Here is a 27,054-nt window from a genome sequence, read left to right as displayed (position 1 = left end):
CCATTGACATCTTTTCACATTAAAACTGATTAAGTCAGTGTTTGTGTTGCAATTACTTAGTACGTTTTTCTTAATTTTTCACTTAAGCTGGCACTTAAGTGTTCAATCTGCCTCAAGAATGATTTAAGATATGAAGAGGTAGAGGAAGTGACGGCAAAGGTGGTAGCGATGGTGCCCTCTAACTTCCTGCCTCAAGAATGATTTGAGATATGGAGCAGTAGGGGAATTGACGGCAAAGGTGGTAGGGATGAGAACGGTGCCCGTACACATGCGCCGCACAGCCACCATGCAGCCTGCTACCGAGAGTTTATTCTACAATAAAATAAAATAAAAATAAAAAGATTAGAGGTCACGTAGTATATGTGAACTAAATTTTAGGTCAATAGGTCAAACGATTTGCAAGCTACAGGTGATTTAAAATCCTGGACAGACAAACGGTAGCGTATTATACACAACAAGCGTATTACACAGCGTATTATAGCACAACAATGATTACACCAATCAGTAAAGCCAACAAGAGCAATATTGTTTCTCATTTCTGCATGAGTGTGTATGGATGGGTGTTAGTGTGCACTGTGATCGGCTAACACCTCTTCCAGAGATGGTTCCTGCCTTGTGCCTAATGTCGCAGGATTAGGCCCTTGCCCTTCACCACAGCCCCTTAAAGGCTTAGAGTCTTAGCTGTTAAACCTTTTAAAATAATCCACAACCTCAATAAAAAAATGAAACTAGTAACAAAACATTCAATCATCCTGATTTTTTTTAAACCTATTTTGTTCTGTCACAGTGGAAGCAAGGCAAGAACCAATCCTGGTCGCCAGTTGATTTAAGTATGCTCTGCATAACTTTAACTTTTAAGTCAAAAAACACATCAACAATCAGTTTTATAACCTTAATGTTTATATTAAACATACAGCAGATAAAAATGAAATTAATAATCACAGTAAAAAAGAAAGCTTCACTTTACATGTCTTTAACTTGAACATTTAAATAGAAAAAGAAATAATAGAAAACAATTTTTAAGTGGTAATACCATAATGTTCCATATTGGTGAAACAAAACCATATTCTGTTATGAAGTTGCAACTCAATAGTTTTTATGTAGTAAATATAAAATGCGGATCCTCTTAAAATAATTGTTCTGCATGCAGTTTAGCTTATATGCATATTTTCATAAATATTATAAACACAGTTCAGACATGTATAACATTTTCCTAAAATCTATTTAAATAAGAATGTGAATGTACTAAATTACTACAGTACTCTGCTTAGCAGGCCTAAAGGTACATAATGTACACATTTTTCAAAAGGTAAATGAAACTTCAATGTAGTTTATATATTTTTACAAAAAAAAAAAGATATGGGCATTTTCCTTTAGACAGAGTGAGAAAAAGGTCTCTTCACATGACTACTTTTGCATATTAAATTTCGATTGCAATTGCCATTTTTCTGCACACTGTTAAATTAATCAAAGGGTTTGGCATCAAAGTACAGTAGCAAGAATTGCATTCAGTCTTTTCAGTCCCAGCTCAATGTTCCTCAGTACGTCATTTCATTTATCACAATCAATGTCCTGAATGATATGGTTGGAGTAAGGTTCGTAGTGCTGCTGACAGAACTCTTGAATTCGGTTGCAAGCCTCCACCATCATCTCCTCTGGCACTGTTACGACAATTCGGAAGAAGTTTGGATATTCAAAGCACTGTGGAAGAAAAACAGAAGTCATCAAAGCATGTGGAGGGGGTTATGGTTAACATGCTGTATATTTAAGGGTTATACACAAATATGACCCCTTTAGTGTACGTTTATACCAGGGACTTTTGGTCAGGGAAGGCGGTCATCATGAAAAGTAAAAAAACTAATAATGATAACAAAATAAATGTGTCCACTGGTCTGTGCTATAAATTTGTTTTCTGTATGATTCCAATAACTGATAATTTTTATAGTCAAAATCGCTGAACTGGTGCATTTCCTGTTCAAATACAGGGGAGAAACGCGATGTGCGGCAGCGACGAGATGAGCCTCACCTCAAACTTCGCTATCCCTCACACACTGGGTTGATGAATGCAATCGGCGCGTACCTGTTGCTGTCTCTTTGTATGTCGCCAATATAATATTTGCAGACACGTTTATTATTCACCCTGACTTTCCACAGTCTGGCTAATATCTTTAATGAATGTGGGTGACATATTTAGTCTTGCTGATTGGACATAAAACCACAGAGAAAAGGCACAAGGTGATGCAGACAGTACCGTGCCACACCAAAGGGGCGGATGTGAGCCAAACAGGTGCTTGTTGCTGCTGTTCTTCAAAAGGTTAAAACTGAAATCATTTTTTTATACACCTCTCTATACTTTCATTTATATTGAATGAGTATGAATTGTGGAATTGCAACTGCAAATTTAGAACACATGGAGGGTGCAGAGCAAACGCGCTCTCTCCACTCTCTCTTGCTGCTATAAAAGTAATGTTCCTTCTTAGCCAAATATGTGCCTTACCTATGTGTGTGTAAAAAATGCTGATGAGATATGAAACATAACCAGTAGTCAATGTGCATGCTGCCAATTAAATAGTGAATAAGCTACTCTTTATTGTTCATATATTTGTAAATCTGACTCTGAAGGAGTCAGTGCCTCACCAGCCATGAACCTCACTGCACGTCACTGGTTTATACTTAACTATAAAGTGAAATTTGGAAACCACAGCATCGACAAACTACTAAACCGAGGTGCTTGAGCTTAGCTGAAACACGAGCAAGGTGGTTTATGAAATGTAGATCAGATTTTGGCTTTTGACCTTTTCACACTGAAATGTGGCCTCACATTTTGTTTTGTCCTTTTGATTCTGATAAATGGAAAATATGTGAATGACCTATTCGTGGTCAGTATAATTTTCTTCAAAACATGAGGAAAGGCCATTATCACTGCCTAGAATATTTTAGGCAATCATTATAATATTAAAACATTACATCCTCACTTTACTCCTAAAGGGAGACAACTCCAATACCAGAATGTTTGTGCTTATTTTTTCTTTTTTTTTAAATTGTGTGAGTGGAAATCATTTGGTCTCTTCCCTACAACTACGGTTTGGAAACATTGATACCCCATTTTTACAGAGCCTCCTGGACACAGGACTGAAACTGCTGTAGGTGACTCAGCAACAATTCATGATAAATAATCCATTGCATATTTTTGTTGTCAGTTAAACACTTGTTTTGTTATTTTTCTTGTGGCCAATGACATTTTACAATATTAATTGTGACCCTTTTTTGTATGCACATATTTTTATCCTATTGGAAAACATTGACTATACAATACATTTCTGACAACATATGTTGTTGTTATGATGCAATGTAAGAAAAACAGAAAGGAATATTGAAGAAACTAAAAAGTTACCGTGGCAGGAAGGCAGAAAACAGACTGTTCCGCTACGAGCCTCTCAGTGAAGTCCACGTCGGACTGAAACTCTGGAAAGTGCTCCATTTCAATACCAACCTGAAAAAAAAGTAAGTGTTTTTTATAGGAAAGGGGAAATATAAATTTTCTAGAGAGGATGATAAATTGTGTAAATATTTAGTCATGATGTATTTCTGTACCCTTGCCCACACAAAAGCAGTTTTCCTTCCTAATAGTTTTTTACATTTACTTACTAGGGGGTTCCCCCTGCTCGCTTCACTTGCCAACCTTCCTGGCCTGTGCTACGCGCCAGTCACTTCGTGTCTCTTCTGCTTGCGTTGTGAAGAGGGGGGCTGAATGCACCCCAAGGAGACGTGGTCGCTCCTCTGAAACCCCCTCTTAAACAGTGATACAATGGGAAACAAATACAGTTTTTTTTACCTCCTCTTTGCTCGATCAGCTGCTGGCTTGCTGCTGCTGCCGTGTCGTGTGATCTGCATCTTGCTCGCCGTTTCAAACATTTAAAAGCCTGTGCAGCAGCTGTCCTATCCTTTATCTTTTAATTCCAGCCCAGGGCGTGGTTAAATCTTTTGACACAAACTCTCGTCTTGCGGGATGTGTGTTCTTGATATTTTTTAGTTTATAATTTAAAGGCACAATAGGAATCTGAAAACCTAACAATATCACATTAAAGTTCGATAACTTCTGAAAAGAATGATACCAAACTTACATACATAGGTTTTAAAATAAGCCTGATTTAAAGCGTGACAAAAAATGTGACATAAAAACGTTCCACAAAATCGTTGCACTTTTAGGCTTAGGATTTTATCTATATAGATTAGGTTTGGCTGATGCCTTTATCCAAGGCGACTTACAACATTTATGATACAAATGGTTACCACTACACCACACTGCCTGCTTTTAGTAAAGTAGGATTTACTGTTTTTAATTGAGGTACAGTCCATTTTCATGGGGATTTCAACTTCTGAAATTTCAATTTAAAAATATGCAAGGTGATTCTATTGTCAAAATAAGTGTTGTTAATAATCACAATGACTGTAACAATCGTGTTGTGCTCTTAAGACTTACTGCGCTAAAGCCAAAGAGATTGAGGAGAGCCAAATGGAGTTGAATATTTAAGCAACTTAAGTATTTTATTTGAAACTACCACATAATATCAGGACGATCACTTTAGACTAGGATGCGTGCACATTAAAATTGTGCAGATTTTCCATAATTAAGAACTGTAAGTTGTAACTGCAATTGAATAGTTGGAGGATTCAATGTTTTTGTTGCTATAATATAATTACAATTGTGGCGGATGGCCAGGGCCCTTGCCCAGCCAGGACGACTCCGTAATGGAAGGACCAGGGGCGAGAGCATGCTTAGGGCATTATCTCCCCCTGAAATGTTAGAGGACAGCCCCCTTTGGTTGCTGTGGCACCATGGACTTCCAAAAGGCTTCATGAGAGTTGGAGTTTGGTACAGCCATGTTGGGTTCCATCAGGGGGTGCTGCGGGGGGCTGCTGTGCCCTACAACATTGGGCTTCCACCTTGCCCGGAAGTATTTCTGGATCATGCTAATGGGTCCATGGAAGTGTTCCAAGAGCCATAATCAGGAAGGAGATGACGACACTTGCCGAGAGAAGTGGAGGTGAAGAGAAAGAGAGAAGCCGGAGAAAGAAGGCAAAAAGAGTGCTGTTGACTGTACTTATCTGGACTCATCTGTGTTTTGTACTGTGCTGCACTGGTGAGAAATGAGAGTAGCATTTCTCACAGCCAAAAAAAAAAGCTGTTGTGCTGAACTTGTGTCCTGCTTCTGTCTGTGTTGTGTTTGGAGAGCTGTAGGCCACACAATATTTAAATCTGAAAACAACTTTAAAACACACATAATTTGAAAAATATCTTTAAAATATATTAAATCTGATTGGCACCCCCTGACCAAATTGAACAAATATTCTTGGTCAATGCACTTTTATGACCCTTACCATAAGGTACATAGCTCCTGATGGCCTGACTGGCCGAAGTCCAGGGACACTCGAAAGGGAATTGTAGCAGATGTCAGCATTTGACTAAAATAAAGAAAAGCAAAAAATCTGTCATTAAAGAGGATGGTCTGTGACAACTTACAGTCCACTACGTTTGAAATAAACTAACAGAAGAAAGTAGTATTAGGAGGTGAATTCAAACTTAAACATTATTCAGACTTATTGTGCTTCAGGACTCTATTTATCCTAACACTAAACCTAATCTAAAATTATTTTAATTTATTTTAAGTGCTTAGTTTAGCATACCCTAACTCTTATCTAAAATTATTTTAGCTAAAATTAAATGCTTAGTTTAATTGGTTCCTCTAAACTGACTCAGTGCAAGTGATTGCTTTTATATATGTGAGTGTCCCCTGCAGTGGACTGGCACCTTTTTCAGGTGTGGCATTTGCTTTGGCTCAGTATTGCAAAGATAGATACCTGTTGCCAGTTCCCCTGAAATGAAGAATCAGGTTAGAAAATGAAGAGAACAATGACTCTGCATAGGAATTCCAGGCAACTGGCATTCAGTTAGCAAACATAATTTAGTTAAGGATTATTGATCTAGGAGTTTGTATGTTCTTTCTGTGTCTGTGTGCATTTCCTCTGGGTTCTCCGGTTTCCTGCCACAGTCCAAAGACATGCAGGTTAGGTGAATTGGCAACTTTTAATTGGCCCTTGTGTGTGTGTGTGTGTGTGTGTGTGTGTGTGTGTGTGTGTGTGTGTGTGTGTGTGTGTGTGTGTGTGTGTGAGTGTGTATTCGCCCTGTGATGGACTGGTGCACTGTCCAGAGTTTGTTCCTGCCTAATGCTTTATGCTAGGATAGGCTAGGCTCTGGCACCCATCATGACCCTGTTCAGGAGTAAGCAGATATGTACTAACTCACTCTCTCTTCCCTCTTCTCCAGACCCTCCAAAGAAGGCCCAACATGACATCATTTCCAGTTCCAGCCCTACAAGCACACTCCTTCCCGTCTACACTTTGTAAAAGCCAAGTCAATTCTGAGTGGACTCAGTCCTTATTGATTACTCATTACTTATTTATAACATATTATATGTGATGGCTACCCTCAACCTTTTTTCTGCCTCTTGTCTTTCTTTTACTATATATAAATACAAAATAAGGGTGCCACGATAATGTAATATTTAGTGCTGCTGCCTCACAACTCCAGAGGTGGAGTGATGGCTCTCTGGCTAAAGGATCTGGGCTGGTAACTTTAAGGTTGCCAGTTCAAATCATGGCAGTGACAGAAGGACTGCTACTCCATTGAGCCCTTGAGCGAGGCCTTAAACTTGTGATTGTGCCAGGAGCGCTGTTTAAATAGCTGATCCTATGCTCTGACTCCAAAACCCTGTATAGGGTAAGTTGGGGTATGCGAAAAATGACAAATTCCTGATACAAGAAATTGTATATGGCGAATAAAAGATTAAAGATCACTAAAAAAAAAAGGTTTGACTCCTGGTCTTGTCATGGTCTATATGGCATGCATGTATCAAGAAATCAGACCACCCTGACCCACCAGCAAACGCTCTGTCTAAGAACTGGATCAGTCAGAAGTGAACCACAAGAACTCTAATACCAAAAAATTGAGATTGGCATGAAAAGGGTTGGCTGTTACAATGGAGTACTTCAAAATTAAACAGTAAGCTGAACATGTGGATATGGATATCACTTACAACCACAAAAAACAATTCCTGTGTTAAGTGTCATGTCAAGTCATTTTGTAACCCATTTATTCCAGACCAGTCTCACTTTGGGTGGTGGAGCTTAATTAGCCCAGCAAGCATAGGGTGCAAGGCAGGAAGAAACGCTAGACAAGGCGCACGAAAAATTGAACTTTTGAACCCAGTGGTTTTATAACTCGATTATTATGGTCTGAAATTATTAACTGATTATTTAATCATTACTATATTTTCAAGTAATAGTAAATATGAAGCTTATGTCAAACAAAGTGAACATAAAATTAGCGATAAGGAGATATTACTTAAGCAAAAATTTTATATTTTAATTATGTGTTAGGCATTATTAGACATAAAAAGAAACTTTCTATGCCAAAAGTAGTATTACCCCATCTCAGCAGGGGAAAGTCCTAGGTGGGACAAATGCTAAGAAAGAAGTTGAAGGTTCTGGACACTTTTTACCACAAATTCTAAATTAAAACCTAATGAGATTTAAACGAGATTGACATAATCTTGAAGATGGAGGGGAAGGTCTGAATCTAAGTTACTGACCCTTCAGAGTTATCATAGGTCTCTTGATGGCCACCCTCACTAGTCTTCATGTTACATAATCACGCAGATTTTGTGGACAACCTGATCTGGGTGGATTTATAGCTGTGCCATCTTTCCATTCCTTAAAAATTGATTTGCCTGAACTCCAAGGGATATTTAGTAACTTGGATGTTTTCTTGTATCCATATCCTGACTTGTGCTTTTCATTCACCTTGTCAGTACTAGGATATTGTACCATGTTAGCCATTATGAATGTAGTGAGAATTCAAGCAAAATTACACCTTTTATTGGTAGTACTAGAGTGTTGTACCGTGTTAGCCATTATGAATGTAGAGAAAAGCCAAGCAAAATGACACCTTTTATTGGCTAACTAGAAAGATTACATCTTGCCTGAAGAAGGGGCGTGAGTTGCCTCGAAAGCTTGCATATTGTAATCTTTCTAGTTAGCCAATAAAAGGTGTCATTTTGCTTGGCTTTTCTCTACCTTTTATTGGATAACTAAAAAGATTACAATAAGCAAGCTTTCGAGGCAACTCAGGCCCCTTCTTCAGGCAAGATGTAATACAGAAACTGGAGTTCCCTGTGTTTATATACACAATCTAGGACAAGGCTAAGATTCATTTAGCAAGAGAGGAGAACAATGTATGGTCAAGATCTTTGGATAACTGTCTAACAAAGTCTTTTGAAGTTTCTGATGAGTTTTTCAATACAATGTGGGTCTGTAGACAGGTTGTCTGTGTCAGTTTGGGAGAGGCAAACAATCCTCATATCAGGCCATAAAACTCTTGTTTATATTTAAACCATGTTGTAATGTATTCAGTTTTAACATGAGTTGGACTTCCCATTCTTTTCTCTGTTGCTGTGTTCTGAAGTTGCCCAAAAGCACTGTGACTTTAAAGTCCTTCTCACAATGTCCATAGCTGTTGAAGAGGGCTGCTACAGGAACATCTATGTTGCAACGTTTAATGTGGAACCTGTGTAAATTCATTCTTTGGCAGAGTGTTTGTCCAGTTTCTCCCACATAGAGTGCAGTGTCAGGCCATTTCATGCAGAGAATTAGGTAGACCACATTAGATGATCTGCAGGAAAAAAGTCTCTACATTATATCTTGCCTGAAGGAGCAGCCAAAATTGCTTCGAAAGCCTGCATATTGTAATTTTTTTAGTTAGCCAATAAAAGGTGTCATTTTGCTGGATTTCTCACTACATTCACCTTTTCATAGAGCTGATTGGATTGTTCTTTTGTCTTCATTGTGTCGATTAGTCCATGTTATTGATTCCCAATAAGATGGACCTTCCAGATATACTGTAGAAGCATTTATACTATGATCAACTAAAAACCCACACACAGATGTTTTCCATTTCACTAACTATGGCTTCAAAAACCAACTGTCCGCATCAATGATGATTTAGGTGTGCCATATTAAAGAGGGTAAACAAAGGGTAATGCTATCGATTATTTTGTTTTTATTTAATTTAGGCCATTGTTCAGATGTCTGTTTTCACTTTATAGCCATTTTCTGTTCACCAGTGTCAAAAAGCCAAATTAAGTCCAATGTAATTCAATGTTATATAACAATAAAATGTGAAAACTTCCATGGGGGTGGAGACTTTTTATAAGCACTGAATGTCTGTTTGGTTAATTAGTAACTGAAACTGACCCTGTAAGTGGGAGTGTTGGTGTGATACGTTAATGAATTCCCATTTGGGGATGGCTACTTTTGAAATAGATGAATAAGCATTCTAATATATTAGTTATACATGGCAAATATAATGTGAACTTAAACGTAAGGAATATGATAAGAATAAAGCAAAATAAAGTAAACATACCTTCATGATGTGTATTGTACTGCTATAAAACTCTTGTGAAGGGTTATTAATAATGTCCTTCAAAGCTCCTTGAACAATTGTGCATGGTCCCAGAATCCTTTGGCTTAATCGGATCAGTCCTTCTCTAATCTAAGGCAAAGACACATGCATATATGTCAGTTAAAAATTTTGCATTCTCTGTTTTGAACATGATACACTATATAATGTTTTTCTACACCCTGCAATATGCATTTGCTTACCAAACCATTGCAGCCTGGCCGGAACTTTAGTTTTTTTTTAACATCTTATATTTTTTCATCTTTTTTGGATTGTATGTCAGTATTTTTTTTCATTCTTCGTTTTTCATATCAGGAATTAATTTGGAAAAATATAGCAGGGCCAACTTATGTAAATCGTTATGGGATAACTATGTACACTAAGAATCATGGCCTGATATTACTAATTACAGGAGTTTGGAGGTGAATAGAATAGAACAGAATACAAACAAAGGGAATTTGATCCTTTTTCCAATTTCAGATAATATACAGTAGATCATTATTTTTCTACTGAGTTTGAGAGAGTCAATTGAAACTCTTCCAGTTCAGCAAAATAAGTCTTCATGTAAATATTTTGGTATGGGATATTACAACTGATTCCCCATAGCACTCTTTAACCTATCTGGAACTACTTCAAATATTTCTGGTAGGGCATTAGATGTGATTTTAAATTCAAGGCTATTCAGAATATATAAAAATATTTTTGCCCAAAATGTTGCTTACATTTTAGATAAGATATATGTGATAAGTGAACAATTTTTCGTTGAATTAGGACATGCTTGACACATATTGCATTGAAGAGCATGCAGCTGAATTCCATTTCTTTTCTGAATCTGTAAATGACAGATCTCTTCCCCCATTGTTTTCTAAGATTATTATGGGGAAAGTTAAAAAAAATGCTGTGACATACTCTGAAAATGCTCTCTGAATTATCACCCACACTAGCTGATATCAATGAATGACATATGTATTATATTTGAAATCTGAGGAAACCTGGATACTTTGGTTTGTTTATAGAAGAAAAAGTGTTTTGCTGGAATTTAGAACTTAATAAAAAAAATGCAAATATATTATTGAAGTAAGTGTATATGTTTAATATGTCACTGTGCTCTGTACAAATATTTTATAAATCTACTTTTCTTTCTACTCACATGCACAGCTAATACAAAGTCAGATTTAGCACAGGGGCTCATCATTTAGAACTGCTAGGCAAGCATTAGGAGACAAGACAGGGACAACTACAAAAATGGGCATTGTACTATTTCTGTGTGACAAAGCCAGCATGACATTGAATCTTTTTTCCTTGTTTGGAATGGCATGATTTACCTAAGTGGGGGCCTGCACATGGAGAAAGAGTATAAAGCCTTGGAACATTGCCTGGCACACCTTTGAAGCCGACGGACGGATGGGAGATACTGTCATCTGATCCGGAAAATCCTTCCAACGTAGGGATGAAAATGGCAGACTCTATACATCGGGCCCCCACTCCCGAAGGTCTCGTCATGGCTTCCTTCATCTGTTATGCCACGTAATCCGTCATTAAAGAAAGCTATTTCTCCTACGTGATTTCTTATTGCCGTATCACTAAGGGAGGGATATCACCTTTTTATATCTATATAGTTTTGGGTTATGTAACATGTCACAACTACAAAAGAACTTATTCCAACAAGGGAGCTAGCGTCCCCTGCAGGATACAATTACCAACAGAGACATCATTAAATGTCACATAACTAACATCATTCATAGACTGAATGCCGCTTAAGTTAAATTGATGACAACTAGTTTGACTAGAGCAAAGAGCCGACGATACAAAGAAGATTTAGAATTGATTTCCTTTTCATTGCTAAGTATGTGAGAAAATTATTTCAATGAAGGGTCTAGCTCAGTTACTACACTCTTAAAAATAAAGGTGCCAGGGTGGTTGTTCAGAGCAATGTCAAAGGGGAACCATTTTTAATTTCCAGGAGACACCTCTACAAGTAGGTTCTAGAAAGAACATTTATTTATTTAGGTCGGCAGCAGGCTTAATACAGTAAATAACTATGAACTGTGGTAACAGATTTGTGAAATACCAGTGGCTAATGATTTTAAAGGACTCTTGCTGCAAACAGCAACATAGGCTAAGTCCAGGTTTTCTTAAAAATATTTGTGTCCTGCTAGGTAGCCTACCAGTTTTTCAAAGCACAAAGAACCAGCTTCCTATGCAAAGAACCCCTCCGAGAATTAAATCTGGGGAGCCTTGTCATGTAAACGTTCTACAAAGAAGCATACAACCCAGTAAAGAACCATAACATGCCATTAAAGAACCATTGTTTGACAGTGAAACCCAACAAATGCTCAAACTCTTTTTGACCAAGTTAATAACCTCTGCTCAGCTTCACTCTGCCATATTCAAATAAAGTTAAAAATGAAAGTTAATTAAACTGAAACAGATAGAGACAGTGAAATCGAGGAAGATCACCGCACACTCTTAATCTAAAGACATTTAACGCCACCAGCAAATATATTAATGGTGCATACATTAATCTTTACTAAAACCTTAGCTTCCAAAATACAGTATATATTTTTTAAGTCAATGAAACATTTCAGTTTGGATTGTTAAAGACATTTGGCATGACTAATGTTGTGTACCACACAAAGCTGCTTGTTTCTTGTATGTGCATATTTTGAAATTATATCATTTAACATAGTATGTGGATTTGTGTAGAGGCCACTACAAATAATTCATCTGGTTGTTACCTCACTTCCAAATAAGTCCTTCCTGTCATGGATAAGTATCCAGCCAAGTCTCCACCCAGGCACCAACCACCTCTTTGCTAAACCACCACAAGACAGAATGGGAACATCAGTGCTCAGTGGTGCAATGGGATAATATCTGCTACCAGGGAATACCTGTATAAAATAAAAAGAATAAAATAAACATGAATGAGTGACCAGTACTATCAATCTGTAAACTGGGATGTATTTCATTTGTAAATTAAGTCATTTAATTCAAAAAGCATCCAGCTATTCTCTTGGCCCTGAACAAGCTGGTTGTCAGTGTGGTATCAGAGTCTAAGAAATCAGAATTGGTCAGAAATCAAGGACCAACCCTGGACCACAAACCAGTCCATCACTGGTGCTCTTGTGTACTCTTGACCAGTTTAGTATCATTAGTCATTCTACCAGCAAGAGTTCAGCTAAGTATAAGACACTTGCTGTAATATTAAAACATCAACATGGCAGAATGCTAAATCTTAAGAAAGTCACTTAGCAATATAACAATTGGTGAGTGTGAAAAAGGAAGGGTGAAAGACCTCAATTGATTCTGACTAGTGGAAATGCTTTCATTTCATTACAAAAATGTTGATGAGAACAGGCCTTTCAGCCAAACCATCCCAGCAATACATTTCACCTAATTTCTCCAACATGATAGTCCCCAAATTCCTAGTCTACCAGACTACCTGGTTACTTATTCCATCTAATTAACTTTCTAACGTTTGTGAAAAATGTAACTTCTAACAAGTTTCATTTTGAGAATTTTTTTAACATAACATCTGGGATCTGCTGTACTAATTCCTTTTGTAATTTTAAACACTTCAGTCCTGTCATTTCTTAACCTCCATTTGCATAAACTGAAAAAGGAGTGGATGTGGTCCATTCCTTCATGTACTTAAGGTCCACAGCAATGACAGGTTGGACTAGTCTTGGCACACAGAGGAAATATATAAAAACGGGCAGAGCAGACTCTCTTTTCTTAAGAAACTGTGTTCTTTTAACGGGGGTAATGACATCCTTCACATAACAACTCAGTGATGGCCAGGGTAATTTTTCTACTCTGTGGTGTGCTTAGCTGGGAATATCACTTCCAGAAAGGCCCAGACAATCAATAAGATGATTAAAAAGGCAGGCTCACTTATGGGGCACACTCTGGTCTCCCTTGAGGTAGTAGCTCCTGGAGGTAGTACCCTTTTATTCAGTTTGTTGATTCAATAGACTTCTGTTGAAGTGATGTTACCAGACCAGCACACCAATGCAAAGAAAACCTCATTGGCCATCACAGAATTGTAGAACATGTCACTACCAACATTAAAAGTACACAGTCTCCTTAGAAAAAAGACTGTTCTTCCCTTTCTTATATAGTTCCTCTCTACTCTTTGAATGGTGATCGGACATAGAGGTCCTTTGATGCAGCAAAAGTCAATAACCTGTTCCTTGGTGTTGCTGATGCTAAACTGCAGAAAATTCCTTCTATGCCAAGAAAGAAACTTCTCCATCTGTCTCCTATACTCTGCCTCATCCCTTTTATCAATATACCCCATACATGCAGAGTCATCTGAGAATTTCTACAAGCGAAATGACCTGGTGTTATATTTATAGTCTGAGGTGTGCAGAGTGAAGAGAAAAGGAGACAGGACTGTTCCTTGTGGTGCTCCAATGTCGCTCACATCCACATCAGAGACACACTTCTCGAGTCTCACAAACTGTTGCCTGACAGACAGAGGGTCCATTATCCAGGACAACATAGGCTCATCCACTAGCATATCTCTGATGAAATCAAAAAACACAATCATCACAGTGCCGCCAGCTTTATCCAGGAGAGTGTAAGCTCTGTGGAGCAGACAGTTAATTGCATCCTACATGACAGGCAAAAGGCAGTGGTCTTCCAAAGGTGGTCTTTCAAAGAGGACTCATACAGTCCAGACCCAGCCTCTCAAAGGTCTTCATGGTGTGTGAAGAATGAATGAATGTATTTCATTATTAAAAGAAATTTTAGCTTAGTAGATGATCGATCAACTTTGTACTAGGACAAAGAAGATTCAGAAAATGAATTGATAAAAGATTGAATGATTAGTGGCTGGTAAATGGTCTTGTGTGCCCTGCTGCTAATTATTTCTGTATTTTACCAAACACAATTACACTTGTATTTTTGATATTTTCACTTTAGGTCTAAAAGTAGAGACACTTTTCATATCTGCATGAAGTCATCACCAAAAATTATAAGATGAGAGCTAGATAAACTGAAAGTAAACAATTTAAAGAAGGAATTACGATAATTAGATTTAGGGTTATCTCCTGTCAAGCTCCTGATGCTGCAGGCATAGGCTCTGGCCACTCAGCACTTGTATCATGTATGGATAGAAGGATGTATAGCGAGAGAAGAACTACAGGCTCCATTCTCATTAATCCTCTGGGTGTTGAGAGATTTTTGACCGTAAGGGCCTTCTGCAACAACCACAAGGTATTGTCTTATTTGCAAAGGAAGCAACTTTAAAAATGTATAAATTTAGTATAGGACAGAATTATAAAAGTAGAAAAATAACTCCTGAATTCACAATGTGCTCAAATGAAATCAAAGAATTATTTAAAAGTGCAAAATCACACTAACAGCCATTATTTTCATTGTTATTTTCAAATTAACAAAACTTTTTCACATAATGCACTGAGTAATACATTTAACTTTAATCCACTCACAGTTCTTACCTAACTGCAGGCAGTATGAAAGTAGGAATTCAGCCTAAACTGCATGTGTTTGGGGTTTTGTGGGTGGACTATCCAGCGGAAACCCATGCAGGCTCATTAAGGCTAACACATTTTAATGAAAAAAATTATCTCCATTTACAAAGTATGTTTCTTTCACCGTTTTTGTAACCGAATTAAAATACTGCTGGAAAGTAGTTTTAAGCTTTTTGAAAACTTTATTTGTATAGTGCATATAACAGTGTCTTGATGTTTGAGACAAAAGGATGTTTGACCATCTGGAAGCTGTTATTTGTGTGGAATGCTGTTTCTAATTTCACGTAACAGTTACGCTACCTGGTTCACATTAAAATGAAGCGCAAGGAAGAAAGAAAAAAAAAAACTAAATCAGGGCTCTTGGCCCCATATAAGGGAATGAAAGATCTTGAAGTGGGATACATATTGTTCTAAATGGGAGAGAAAGGTGGCTGTATCTTATCTGAAACAGGGGAAATCATTAGGGGGCTCACTTACACTTTTTTAATTCATCTCAGGGAGGTCATAGCAGTCTCCTTGTACCTACCCTGAAGTATGGTGAACTGTAGTGAGACATTTTCCAAATTAAACTAAAATCTTGCAGAAAAAACATTACAGTCTGCCAAGAATTTAATTATTATTATAGCATGTTCTCAATATGTTTTCCTGTATGTAATTAATTTATGTTGAGGCTGTAGCCCTACACATCTGAACTGGATTAAGTATGTTTGAAAAGGCCTTGATGGATAGATGGCTGGACTGACACTTTATTCTCTATTTAAGGTATCTGTTGCCTTAGCCATTTGCTGAGGCATTACCTCTCTTTTCTTGTGTTGTTTGGCTTCCTTTTTGTACACCCTGCCTTTTCACCATCTTGTGAGATTCATTGGTGTTTTGATGAGCCTTGGAATGGTTCTTGTTTTTTTTTTTTTTTTTTTTGGAATGTTGGCTCACAAAATTATTTGCTATTCCTTTGGTTTTGTGGACATGGTTTGGCAATTTTGATTGCCTGTTGTTTTTCTGATGTCTGATTGTCTTTAGTTATTTAGCAATTTAGTAATTGTTTTGGAATTAGTTATTATTGTTTTGATTTTGGAATGTTTTATTTTGCTTAATTTTCTTAAATTTACTGAATACATTGAAAAATGAAATAATCAAGGTTTTGTTCTATGTGTTATGAAGTGGGTTTGATAATATTTTCCTTGCCCAGCCTTTTTCTGTTTTTTAACTTAATATGTAGATTTCTGTTTTGTTAATCTTTTACAGATTCATTGATAGTTATTCGTGTGGCACGGTGGCGCAGTGGGTAGCTCTGCTGCCTCGCAGTTGGGAGACCTGGGGACCTGGGTTCACTTCCCGGGTCCTCCCTGCATGGAGTTTGCATGTTCTCCCCGTGTCTGCGTGGGTTTCCTCCGGGCACTCCGGTTTCCTCCCACAGTTCAAAGACATGCAGGTTAGGTGGATTGGTGATTCTAAATTGGCCCTAGTGTGTGCTTGGTGTGTGGGTGTGTTTGTGTGTGTCCTGCAGTGGGTTGGCACCCTGCCTGGGATTGGTTCCTGCCTTGTGCCCTGTGTTTGCTGGGTTGGCTCCAGCAGACCCCCGTGACCCTGTGTTTGGATTCAGCGGGTTGGAAAATGGATGGATGATAGTTATTCAAGTTAGTTAAATAATTTTTATGTTGCTTCCCAGCATCATTTTGTTTAGTATGGGTGCCATACTATACATATTTTATGGAGTGGTTGCTATACCTATGCAGAGAGACCAAGACCTGTCATGTACCAATTCATCGAGTTAAAGGTCAGCAACAACAGTTCCTGGTATCCAAGATTGCAAATAACTTCATTGAGACTTTATGTGTGAAGATCTTCTGCCTAGTTTTTTTCCCGGTAAATTAACTTTACCTACAACTTCTTACTTTGATTTTGGATTTTGTGTTTAGCTTCGATGACAGTGCATTTAGATCCCCCATACACACCTTTGAATAATTATTTTAACTACTTTTCTTCTTTTCTATTTAAATTTGCCCTCTACTATTTACAACAAAATACAATGAAGCCAGGGGTTTGATGATTCCTTTCGCCCTTACTGTAGACCTCAGGTCTAATTTGTAGTATTTAGGCTTTTTTTGAAGTTTTGAGGCCTATTCTTAATGGATGTAGTAAACCATCCTCAAACAAAAACTAAATTGGTATAAGGTTCTAAGAGTGGAATGCAATGTTAGCTTTTCTCCAGACATAGGGAGGACGCATATTGAAATATGATTCAGTACCCGTTAAACATTGTGCCAGAACCGTTGTGGATTATCCATGTGTATTTTGGCAAAATTGTTTTTTTATCAGTATACAGTGGTTTCTGCCTTCTTATTCTGCTATTGAACAATTTTTCTCCAGTGTGTACAATATTGGAAGGCTGAGATTGTACTGACTGACCTAGGGGACAGCAGTTGTTTATTGAAATTGAAATTGTGACACAAAATGTCACGTACAAAAGTCATCACCGAGGTGGAGACAAATCTAATAAACAAAGCCTAGGATGTGAAACAGATATCAACATTTAAGAAATGGAGTAAGGAAGTCAATAACCAGAATAATTCTCGCAACCGGAGCTGAAGCGTTAAGACCAATAATATTTTTCTTTTCAAGGAAACAAAAATAATGCTAGGTGTTTATGTTGAATTCACAAACTGAGAAAACCAAGATGTGCAAAACCTTGACATTTATACCATAGCATTAATGACCACTTTTGTATGCTCCTTGGTTGTCCTACTTAGCAAAAGCATGGCAACCAAGACACAAAACATCTCAAAATGGAGATATATATATAAAAAATATATATATAAAAAATATATGTGTATATGTATATATAATATATCTGTATATGTGTGTGTATATGTGTATATGTATATATATATGACAGCAACACTCATAACAATGACAACACAATTACATTGACAATCATGTTACGTTATTTTTAAAATGTTTCCTTTACTTTTTCATAACCTCTTTAACACACTACTTCTCCGCTGCGAAGCGCGGGTATTTTGCTAGTATATATATATATATATATAATATATGTGTATATGTATGTATATATATATATATGACAGCAACACTCATAACAATGACAACACAATTACATTGACAATCATGTTACGTTATTTTTAAAATGTTTCCTTTACTTTTTCATAACCTCTTTAACACACTACTTCTCCGCTGCGAAGCGCGGGTATTTTGCTAGTATATATATATATATATATATAATATATGTGTATATGTATGTATATATATATATATGACAGCAACACTCATAACAATGACAACACAATTACATTGACAATCATGTTACGTTATTTTTAAAATGTTTCCTTTACTTTTTCATAACCTCTTTAACACACTACTTCTCCGCTGCGAAGCGCGGGTATTTTGCTAGTATTTGTATAAAATCTGTGGAGGGGTTATTAAGTGAGTTTTCAACAACTGATTCTAAGTCTATGTAGACTTCTGACTTCAGCTGTAATCAGTTTTAAGGAGGTTTCCATTATTTTACAAATAATAATAAGTAAACTATCATTTGTTATTTAATTTATAGTATTAGTTTTTAATTTGGTGAAATGCAGCCACATTTATTTATTTATATCTACTGGCACACACCTGTGCATTGGGGTCTAGGCAAGCACTTCCGTTTTGGAGCAAGTCCTGACAACCTTCTCATTTCACCCGTAGCTTTGACTGGCCAGTCAAGAGAGATGTAAGTCTCCACCTGTGTCACAAGTCTTGCCCTTCCATTAAAGGCAGCGTATAAATTGAGCACTTTGGAGAGTATCTCAACCTTTCTGGTGTCTCAACCCACTTTTTACCACGCAAGAGTCTTCTCGACCACCTTGGTGAATCATGTGGGGGAGGGGGTTGACCTCCTTGTGCATTACCGCAACCAACTACCATTATAAACAATATCAACTTGCAACCCACCATCAGCAGCTCATAACACAATGCTTGAGAGGTACTGCAGCAAAGGATTGTCTTTGAGAACCAAGATTCAGAGGGACAGGCACTGCCACAAGTTTAGTGTCCTCTGGTTAACAGGAGTTTGTTATTGAGAAACGCTGAATGCCAATTGTTTTTTCCCCTGAATTCGACTTATTTTTGTTTCTTAATTGTGAATAAATGGAGCTACTCCTTTAGTACCCCAACCATGAAGCCTGTGCTCGATGATTTATTTTGTAACACGGCCTTTACATGCACTCATTATCCTGTGGCAAGACCCTCCACTTTACACCTCCAACTGCAGGACCCTGAATGATGTTACAAGATTCTTTGGCTGGAGGAGCCACAGAGGGATCTGCTGCTAAAGGTCTGCAGCCAGACCCTTCTCGTTCTGCTGGTATTCCACCAGGACATGCATATTTTAGGAAACAGTGCATGTTTCTGAATGTTATTCAGTTTCTTAAACCTCATTAAATGAAGTAAACTGTTTATAGAAATGTTTTGCACTTCAAAATTATGAATTTCTGTTGGAATATTTTAAAGAAGACAAAAATACAAAAATAAAGTTTCATAGTATTGTTGTAAAATACAGAGCATCCAACAATTATGAATACGGCTGGAAGTTTTAAATAATGTGTTGGCTTCATTAAGTCCAACATTTCAAAAAAAGTGGCTTGACACCATTAGTAGCTTATTATCTTGCATTGGTAAACTGAATTAGATCTGAAAATTACACTTTGGTAACATTGTAAAGTTTAGAATGGGCATCAGCAGCACAATGTTGCTACAGTTTTAGAACAATGTTGTAATTAATCATATTATATAATATAATAACTTCAAATTCTTCATTGCTGATTAAAATCAAAAGCAAATTGATAAATACATTTCCAGATATGGTGACATTTACACATTAGAATGACCAGTTTACAAATTTTGCAAAAGTACCGGATATTTGGGGAAGGTTCTTAGTAATTAATGCAGCGTGTGAGTGTGGTTTTAATTTAATGAACAGTTTAAAAACAAAATGAAGGAATTGTTTACAATTCGAATATTTGAAAATACTGATGCAAAAGCTGTCTTTGGGATGGAGGATGATTACATTGGGCTAGAGTTAATTCTGAATGGCTGCAAGGAAAGTCTTTAAAGACTTTTCAATTAAAGTATGCAAAATATGAATGAATGCTTCCATAAAAAATAAATGAAATGTTACAACTTGTATCATTGCATGTATATAATTGTTTAATATGAAAAATTGCTCTTTACAGCCAACTAATGTGCAGAAATCTTTAAAAAAATCTTAAAGTTGTAACTTCTGAAAATAATTTTAAAGGTTTTAATTTTGTATGATTGCATCTTTCATAAGCTGCATTACAGTCACTGTGGTATGCTTATATGATGTTGTATCATTGAGTCCTGGAGCCCTGGAGTGCACAAATTCTAAATTGGCTTAAAGAAATCTACCCAAAGGGTATTTTTTGCACACACAGTCTATAAAGAATCAGAGGGAGCATTGGTATACTTTAGTGTTGGGTCTTTGTAATGTACTGAATTAATTTAAATTAGGATTGGGTACCTTGAGCAGACTACTTGCTGGAGCACAATGGAACCTCATCAAGGTTGCACAAGTTTTAAATGAATCTGAAAATTTGCTTAGTTCACATCATATTTTAACCATCTGCTGTAACAAAGAAGCAGGACTAGATTAAGCAAAATAAGCATGTGCTTAGGACATCAAGTTAAAGGGGGCACGACAGACATTTTCTGTTGCCGGATTTACCGTGGACCATATGGTGCACAAAAAGGGGCTCCCACATCTCTCCATCATATTGTAAATTTTGTTTCATTTCAAAAAAACAGAACTTTACTGTTTATTATTGTTTATATTTTGAATGAGATAAATATGGGAGCACCAAAATCTTTTAAGTGCTTAGGGTCCCTAGAGGTCTTCATCTGGCCCTGTAAATGAACCTTATCTCTTTGAAGTTAACATCTGGTTTTTATTACTACTTGTTACAAAGCAAGCAAATTAATGACTTTTTTCTTGTAGAGAATGCATCAGACCACCTCACTTTTATAAAAACTGCCAAGTCATTCACAAGTATGTTAGGCATTAAGGGCAGACTCACCCCCCTGGCCAGTTCCCAAAATCCAAGCCATAAAAAGACACCAATTGATTTCAACAGTGATTTAGAACCTAAAGAGTCTCCCCAGAGTTACTTGTTATATTATTTCAACATTATGCTTTGAGTTTACGCTGAATATCGCTGTGTGTTTTAATTTAATTCTATTGAAATTGTTTTAGTATATAATCAACTGGACTTGTATGTTGAAATATGCATTATATGAATAAACAGAACTGAATTCAGTTTGGCGGCACGGTGGCGCAGTGGTAGCGCAGTTGCCTCGCAGACAGAAGACCCGGGTTCGCTTCCCGGGTCCTCCCTGCGTGGAGTTTGCATGTTCTCCCCGTGTCTGCGTGGGTTTCCTCCGGGCGCTCCGGTTTCCTCCCACCGTCCAAAGACATGTGGATTGGCGATTCTAAATTGGCCCTAGTGTGTCCTGCGGTGGGTTGGCACCCTGCCTGGGATTGGTTCGTGCCCTGTGTTGGCTGGGATTGGCTCCAGCAGACCCCCGTGACCCTGTGTTCGGATTCAGCGGGTTGGAAAATGGATGGATGAATTCAGTTTAATTTATCTACAGTATATGACACCTTTATCCAAGGGGACTTACAACATTTATGAAACAATTGGTTTCATTTCTCTTGTTGTTTTTTCCATTTAGAACACAGGCGGGTCAAGTGCCTTGCCCATGGATACACAGTGTCAGTAGCAGGATTTGAACCCACAGTCTCAGAGTTTGAAGGCCAAAGCCTTAACCAGTACACCACACTGCCTAATTGAAAAGGAACATGTTTAATTGGCAGAAATAGACTTATACGACAATAGTATGAAATTGTGTCATAAAATATCAGGCATTTGGGAGTGAAACATTTCTGTCAATTATACAATTTAATTTAAAACATATTAATGCTTTAAAAATAATTTCAAATACTGTACTGTAAGTCAAAGATTCTTGCACAAAATAGACTTGCAAGCCTTTATAATGAAATTTTTCAGTGTTGTTACCAAAAATAGAACACGTAAGAGGGATTTATCCAATAAATTTGCAGCTAATCTTGTGACGTATATAAAGTAAACCAAGACAAACATACTTTTATTTTAAATATTATAAAAACCAAGGCAGCACATTGCACACCAATCATTTCTCGGGACTGTTGTGAGCCCACATCTGTGTAGCCTGACACAGTCTAGGACATGAGGGCACAGGGCCTATGAGAGGCTACCTTGCTCTAAATCCAGCAGCATGGAGTCAGGCCCTCACTGTCCTGTTTCTAATATTCTCCTCAAAGGTGAAAAGAAGACCAGGAGATGAAACGTTTGTTAAACCAGAAACTGTCCAAATGAAAAATCGAAAATGGAGATTTTCGAGAAAAATATTAAAACTTGAAAGAGATTAAAAGGAAGACTAGAAAGAGATCTCACAAAATATCATGCTTTTCAAACAAAATTCTCAATTTTGACTCCTTTCCCTCATTTCTCTTTTTTGTCTAAAGCTACTTCTCCTAAGGAATTTTAGGAGGAACACCAGTGACAAAGTTGACTACCAAATGAAACATAAATGAAAATCTCTTTAAGTGTCATGAGACCTCAACGATCAACCTTTGAGCGGTAACATTTTCCTATGGGTAAGGACTAAACCTTGCGCACCAAAACCTAATTGTAAACTAGAAATTGGTCAGAGACAAAGAAACGGTAGAATCAGAAACCAGAAAGTAGAGAAAGAATATGGTTTTTTTTTTATGGTTTTTTATCCTAATCACGGATAGCTATTTAAAGAAGTTTACAGAAATTCCTATATATTGTTCTAAAAATATTTTAAAAGAGAAAAAAAGTACACAATTTTTAACAAATGTTGAAAGATATTGTGCATGCTAGTAGTTTCAGCAGCAGCACAACTGTCAAATCTGACACAATCACTCTGATGGGCCAGTCTGATCTGTGATGCACTGTAATCACTTGAAAGTAACCTGACGTTAGACAGTTATCTGTCTTATCTGATCTGCTGAAACCTTCACCTGATAAGGTGAAGTGGCTTAATCCGTAGTGTCCGATAAAGTTCACATGTGACATGTCAGATGGCAGCTTGCAAAGGCCTGCTCCTTTGCTTCTCTTGACATTCAAGGCATTATGGATGCACAGAACACTAGTTAAGTGTAGCCTTTACCTTGTGGTGACTTCATCTTTGAATTAAGGCCTATTATTGGTGAACTAATCTGTTATTTTACACCAGGACCCCACTGAGTGACACTGTACCTGATGTCCTGTCGTGTGGGAGACAAGTTGCAATACCGCATTGCATAAGCTGTATTGCTGGTCATAGAGCTAAAAGAAACTGAAAGCTCTTAGTGGAATTGGAACTACTCAAGCTATAATTAAAGGTTTCTCAGTACAGAAAATGTTATACTTCTTTTTTTTGCTATAATTTACCTATTATGAGTGAATGCACAAGGCATGGAGTATTGACCCTTATTGCAGTTGACTGGCACCTTGTATCCAGTACTAGACTAAGCCTTGGAGCCTTGCAGTTCTGCATTATCGGTTAGACAATTGAAGGATAGAATAATAAATAATATACTGCAATAAAATAAAATACTATAATGGATCAGTGGGTGATGCTTGTGCCTCATAGCTCTGGGGGCTCATGGAAGAAACAAATAATTAGCTCAAAAAGATCCTCTAGTTTGTTTAACTGACATAGAAGTTATCTTAGAATTTGTTTTTGACACTGCACAGGATTTTTCATTTGCATCAATGTAATTCTCAGTTTATTGCCTTTCTTGTTTATTAGCTGAAATTCTTCACATTTTCTTTATACTCATAAAATGTGAACTCATTTATTTTTAATGGTGGCACCTGTCTTTAATTTGGTATTTGGTTGTATCCCCTTCAAATCTATGACATGTGAGTAGGTTTGCAGGGGGCCAGAGAACATATGGAAAAGGAGAAGGGGAATCACATCCTGTGGTAACTTTCAGCAATGCCAGCTGTCATGTGGATTGTTGAAATAAATTGTTAAATGAACTTCAAGAGATGAGGTGGCTCTATTTATCTATCATGTGTGAGTGCTATTTTTGATGGACTGATGTCTTGATCAGGATGGAGGCAGGTTCCTTGCCAGGGTGAGAGACTGAAATGGAAGGACAAGGATGGTCCAGCGTTCTAACCAGGATAGGTGATGCTTCCTTGCTAGGGCAGGAGACCTGATTAGAAGGACAGAAGGTGACTGCTTCTGGCATTTATGTCTTCCCCCCATGCATACAATTTTAGAATCCTACTGGTGGTAATCCCATACGGATACCCGCAGGGCAGACTGGGAATTGCAGTCCCATGGAACAGCCCTGTCGGGGTTCTTGGGCCCCACGTGGGGGAGCTGCAGGGGATCGTTAAACCCTCTTTGAAGGGCTTCCTCCTGACCCAGAAGTGCCTACAGTGTACAGTGCTGTAGCACAGGAAGTACTTCTGGGTCTGACATAAAAGAAGCCGAGTTTCTAGCATGAGTAGTCAGAGTCAGGAGGAGAGTGGATGAGACTACGTGGGATGTGGAAGGAGACAAGAGAACATACTGTATTGAACTGTTGTAGGAGAGGAGGCCTGTGAAGGTACTGTAAAATAAGAACAACTTCTGTTTGAACCAGGATTGTGCCTTGTAGTTATATTTCGGGGTTTAGGGGCTCAGTGGCACCCCATGCTGGTCACACATGTCAAGAGAAAGCACAGAGAGGTGTTAAGAAAATCTATAAATCATGTTTGTTTGCTGGTAAAAAAAATATTGCCACTTCCTAACTGTAAAAGGTACCAAAGTTGGACGTGTACTTCACTTTTCTCTTATCACAATAGCATGAGCAAGGAATCTGATGGCCAGAGCTTTAGTGCTCAATGAACATTGGCGGATTGTGGGGCAATGTCATGGGCACCTTAAAGGTAGAAACTCCTCTACCTTTATAATGATCAGTGGCAATGGTGACTAGCGTGTTTCAGGGATCATCAATATGGATCTCCATAATGCTATGTAGTGTTCATGTCTTGAGAAAAAATTAGTAATGTATTTAGATTAATTCTCTTTTTTGGACATGCTTTAATAAATATTGGCTACTCTACATAATGCCTGCAGATATTAAAAGTATAAAGCTACTTTGAATGTCTAATTATTTATTACAAGCTTACATCAAAAAGAAATCAATGAAACTCACCATGTCTCCATAAATTTCATCAGCCAATATGGGTATGCAGTTTCTAGAAGCAACTAAAAATGAAAAAAATGTAAAGTACACTTTTATTATATACATGTAGTATATTGTGGTATTTAGAATTACATTAAAATACTATTAAAGTAAAAATCATTTTTAATAACCATCATTTACTGAATTCATAGGATCTGAGATCCATTCGTCTATCCATTTCAAAACAATTATGTTGTATCTGATGTAAACTGCAGGCCAGCTTAAGAATGCGGATGCAGTCTCCATGTCTCTGTAATTTTAACAAGGGAGGATGGCTTTATGTAATTCAGGACTGGTATCCATACATCATGTAGACACATAACTGACTCAAAATCTGATTGGGTGAAACGAAGGATGTGCAAGGGGGTGGGAGTGAGCTGTTTGTCAAAAGATTAGAGCAAATTTTATGAGTGTAGCACGTAGCAAAGCTCTGGTTACATTTAAGAAACTGCAAAGTCACTCTCAAATCTGGAATTCATTAGAGCCAGCCATATGCCTTTACATTTACTGGAGTGGAGCCCCTACCAGTCCTCATTGCACAACCTCACAGTGCCATAATGGCAACCTGTTTAATAGCTATTCAAATTCAGCCTTTAGCTGCCTTTTGCAACCATTCAGTCATCCATTATTTGAGCCTTCTGTGTCATTTAAAAGAAACCTATCATAATGAAAAAATAATAAATTACATTTATGTAGTGTTTTTCTAAACCTACTCAAAGCTATTTACATGTGAGGAATCACATCAAACACCACTAATGTGCAGCCTTTGAACTCGATGATGTGTGCCAGTATGCTTACCACACATTAGCTATTAATTGGTGAATGGGTGGGGAAGATAGTTAGTCAATAAGGGACAGGAAATGATGGGGGCCAGAGTGACCCAGCTATGGTGGGAAATTTACCAGGACATCGGGAAAGATGTCCAGGGATCTTTTATGACCACAGGACCACCTCTTTATGTCTATATAAATTAGGTACTATTATTAATATTTCAAAAACATTCAATCTTCAATTCAACATTTTAATTTTGGTATATATTAATGTTATGTAAGCAATTTGTTATGTTATCTAAATAAGATATGGTATCATATATTAATCTAAAATTTTATAATTTATAATTATCCAATGTTCTTTATCCATAGTACCACAACAAAGTATTTAAGAGTAAATTCTCTGTAAAATATTTATCCTATTGTTAATCTAATATTGTCCAGTTATGAGTCATGAAGAGCAGAGTTTTGCTCTGGCAGCATAAGGACCAAGATTAAGCCCCACTCCATCAAATGACAGGACACACTCATCTAATTGCTCTCACTTAAAGGATCACCAGTCATGTTCAGATCAAAGGAATTGTAAAGGAAACTCACTAGTAGGATTGATATAGTGCTTATGGACAGGGAAATGACAATACAGTCCATTTTAAATTAGTTTGTCATGAAATGCTCTAAAAAGACTTGGCTGCATTGTTCACATGGGAACCTCAAGGAAAAAATATTGCTAAGTAAGCAGCTGTTGCATTGAGGACTTCGGCAATTGTTCTATATTCACTTTTTAAATAATTGTGCCTGATTCCATCATATGCTGAATGACACATACATTAACTATCCACCCATTCTCAGATACAGTATGTTCAGAGTTCTGAGGTCTATCAAAATATTGACTTCCTTAAAGATTCTAGCAAGCTAGAGGGAAGCTAGAAAGCCCATGGTGAGCTTTCTGAAAGTCAATGAGTTATTACA

At 37.3% G+C, this 27,054-nt stretch overlaps 1 protein-coding gene across 2 annotated transcripts in view; it reads right to left on the bottom strand.

Moving 5' to 3' along the window:
• Positions 1–882: 882 nt before the first annotated feature.
• tat (tyrosine aminotransferase) overlaps positions 883–27,054 on the bottom strand; it is a 49,725-nt gene continuing 23,553 nt past the window's right edge. For both annotated transcript variants that reach the window (XM_028810170.2, XM_028810172.2), the window contains 6 exons: positions 25,286–25,338; positions 12,256–12,408; positions 9,482–9,610; positions 5,383–5,466; positions 3,395–3,493; positions 883–1,701 (listed from right to left, as the gene is read on the bottom strand). In XM_028810170.2, coding sequence (XP_028666003.1) covers positions 1,552–1,701; positions 3,395–3,493; positions 5,383–5,466; positions 9,482–9,610; positions 12,256–12,408; positions 25,286–25,338 — 668 coding nt within the window. In that variant the 3' untranslated portion in view covers positions 883–1,551. The remainder of the gene's footprint in view (positions 1,702–3,394; positions 3,494–5,382; positions 5,467–9,481; positions 9,611–12,255; positions 12,409–25,285; positions 25,339–27,054) is intronic.

This window comes from Erpetoichthys calabaricus, chromosome 9 (genome assembly GCF_900747795.2).
Source record: "Erpetoichthys calabaricus chromosome 9, fErpCal1.3, whole genome shotgun sequence".
Lineage (NCBI taxonomy): Eukaryota > Metazoa > Chordata > Cladistia > Polypteriformes > Polypteridae > Erpetoichthys > Erpetoichthys calabaricus.
This window is presented reverse-complemented; position numbering and strand designations above follow the sequence as displayed.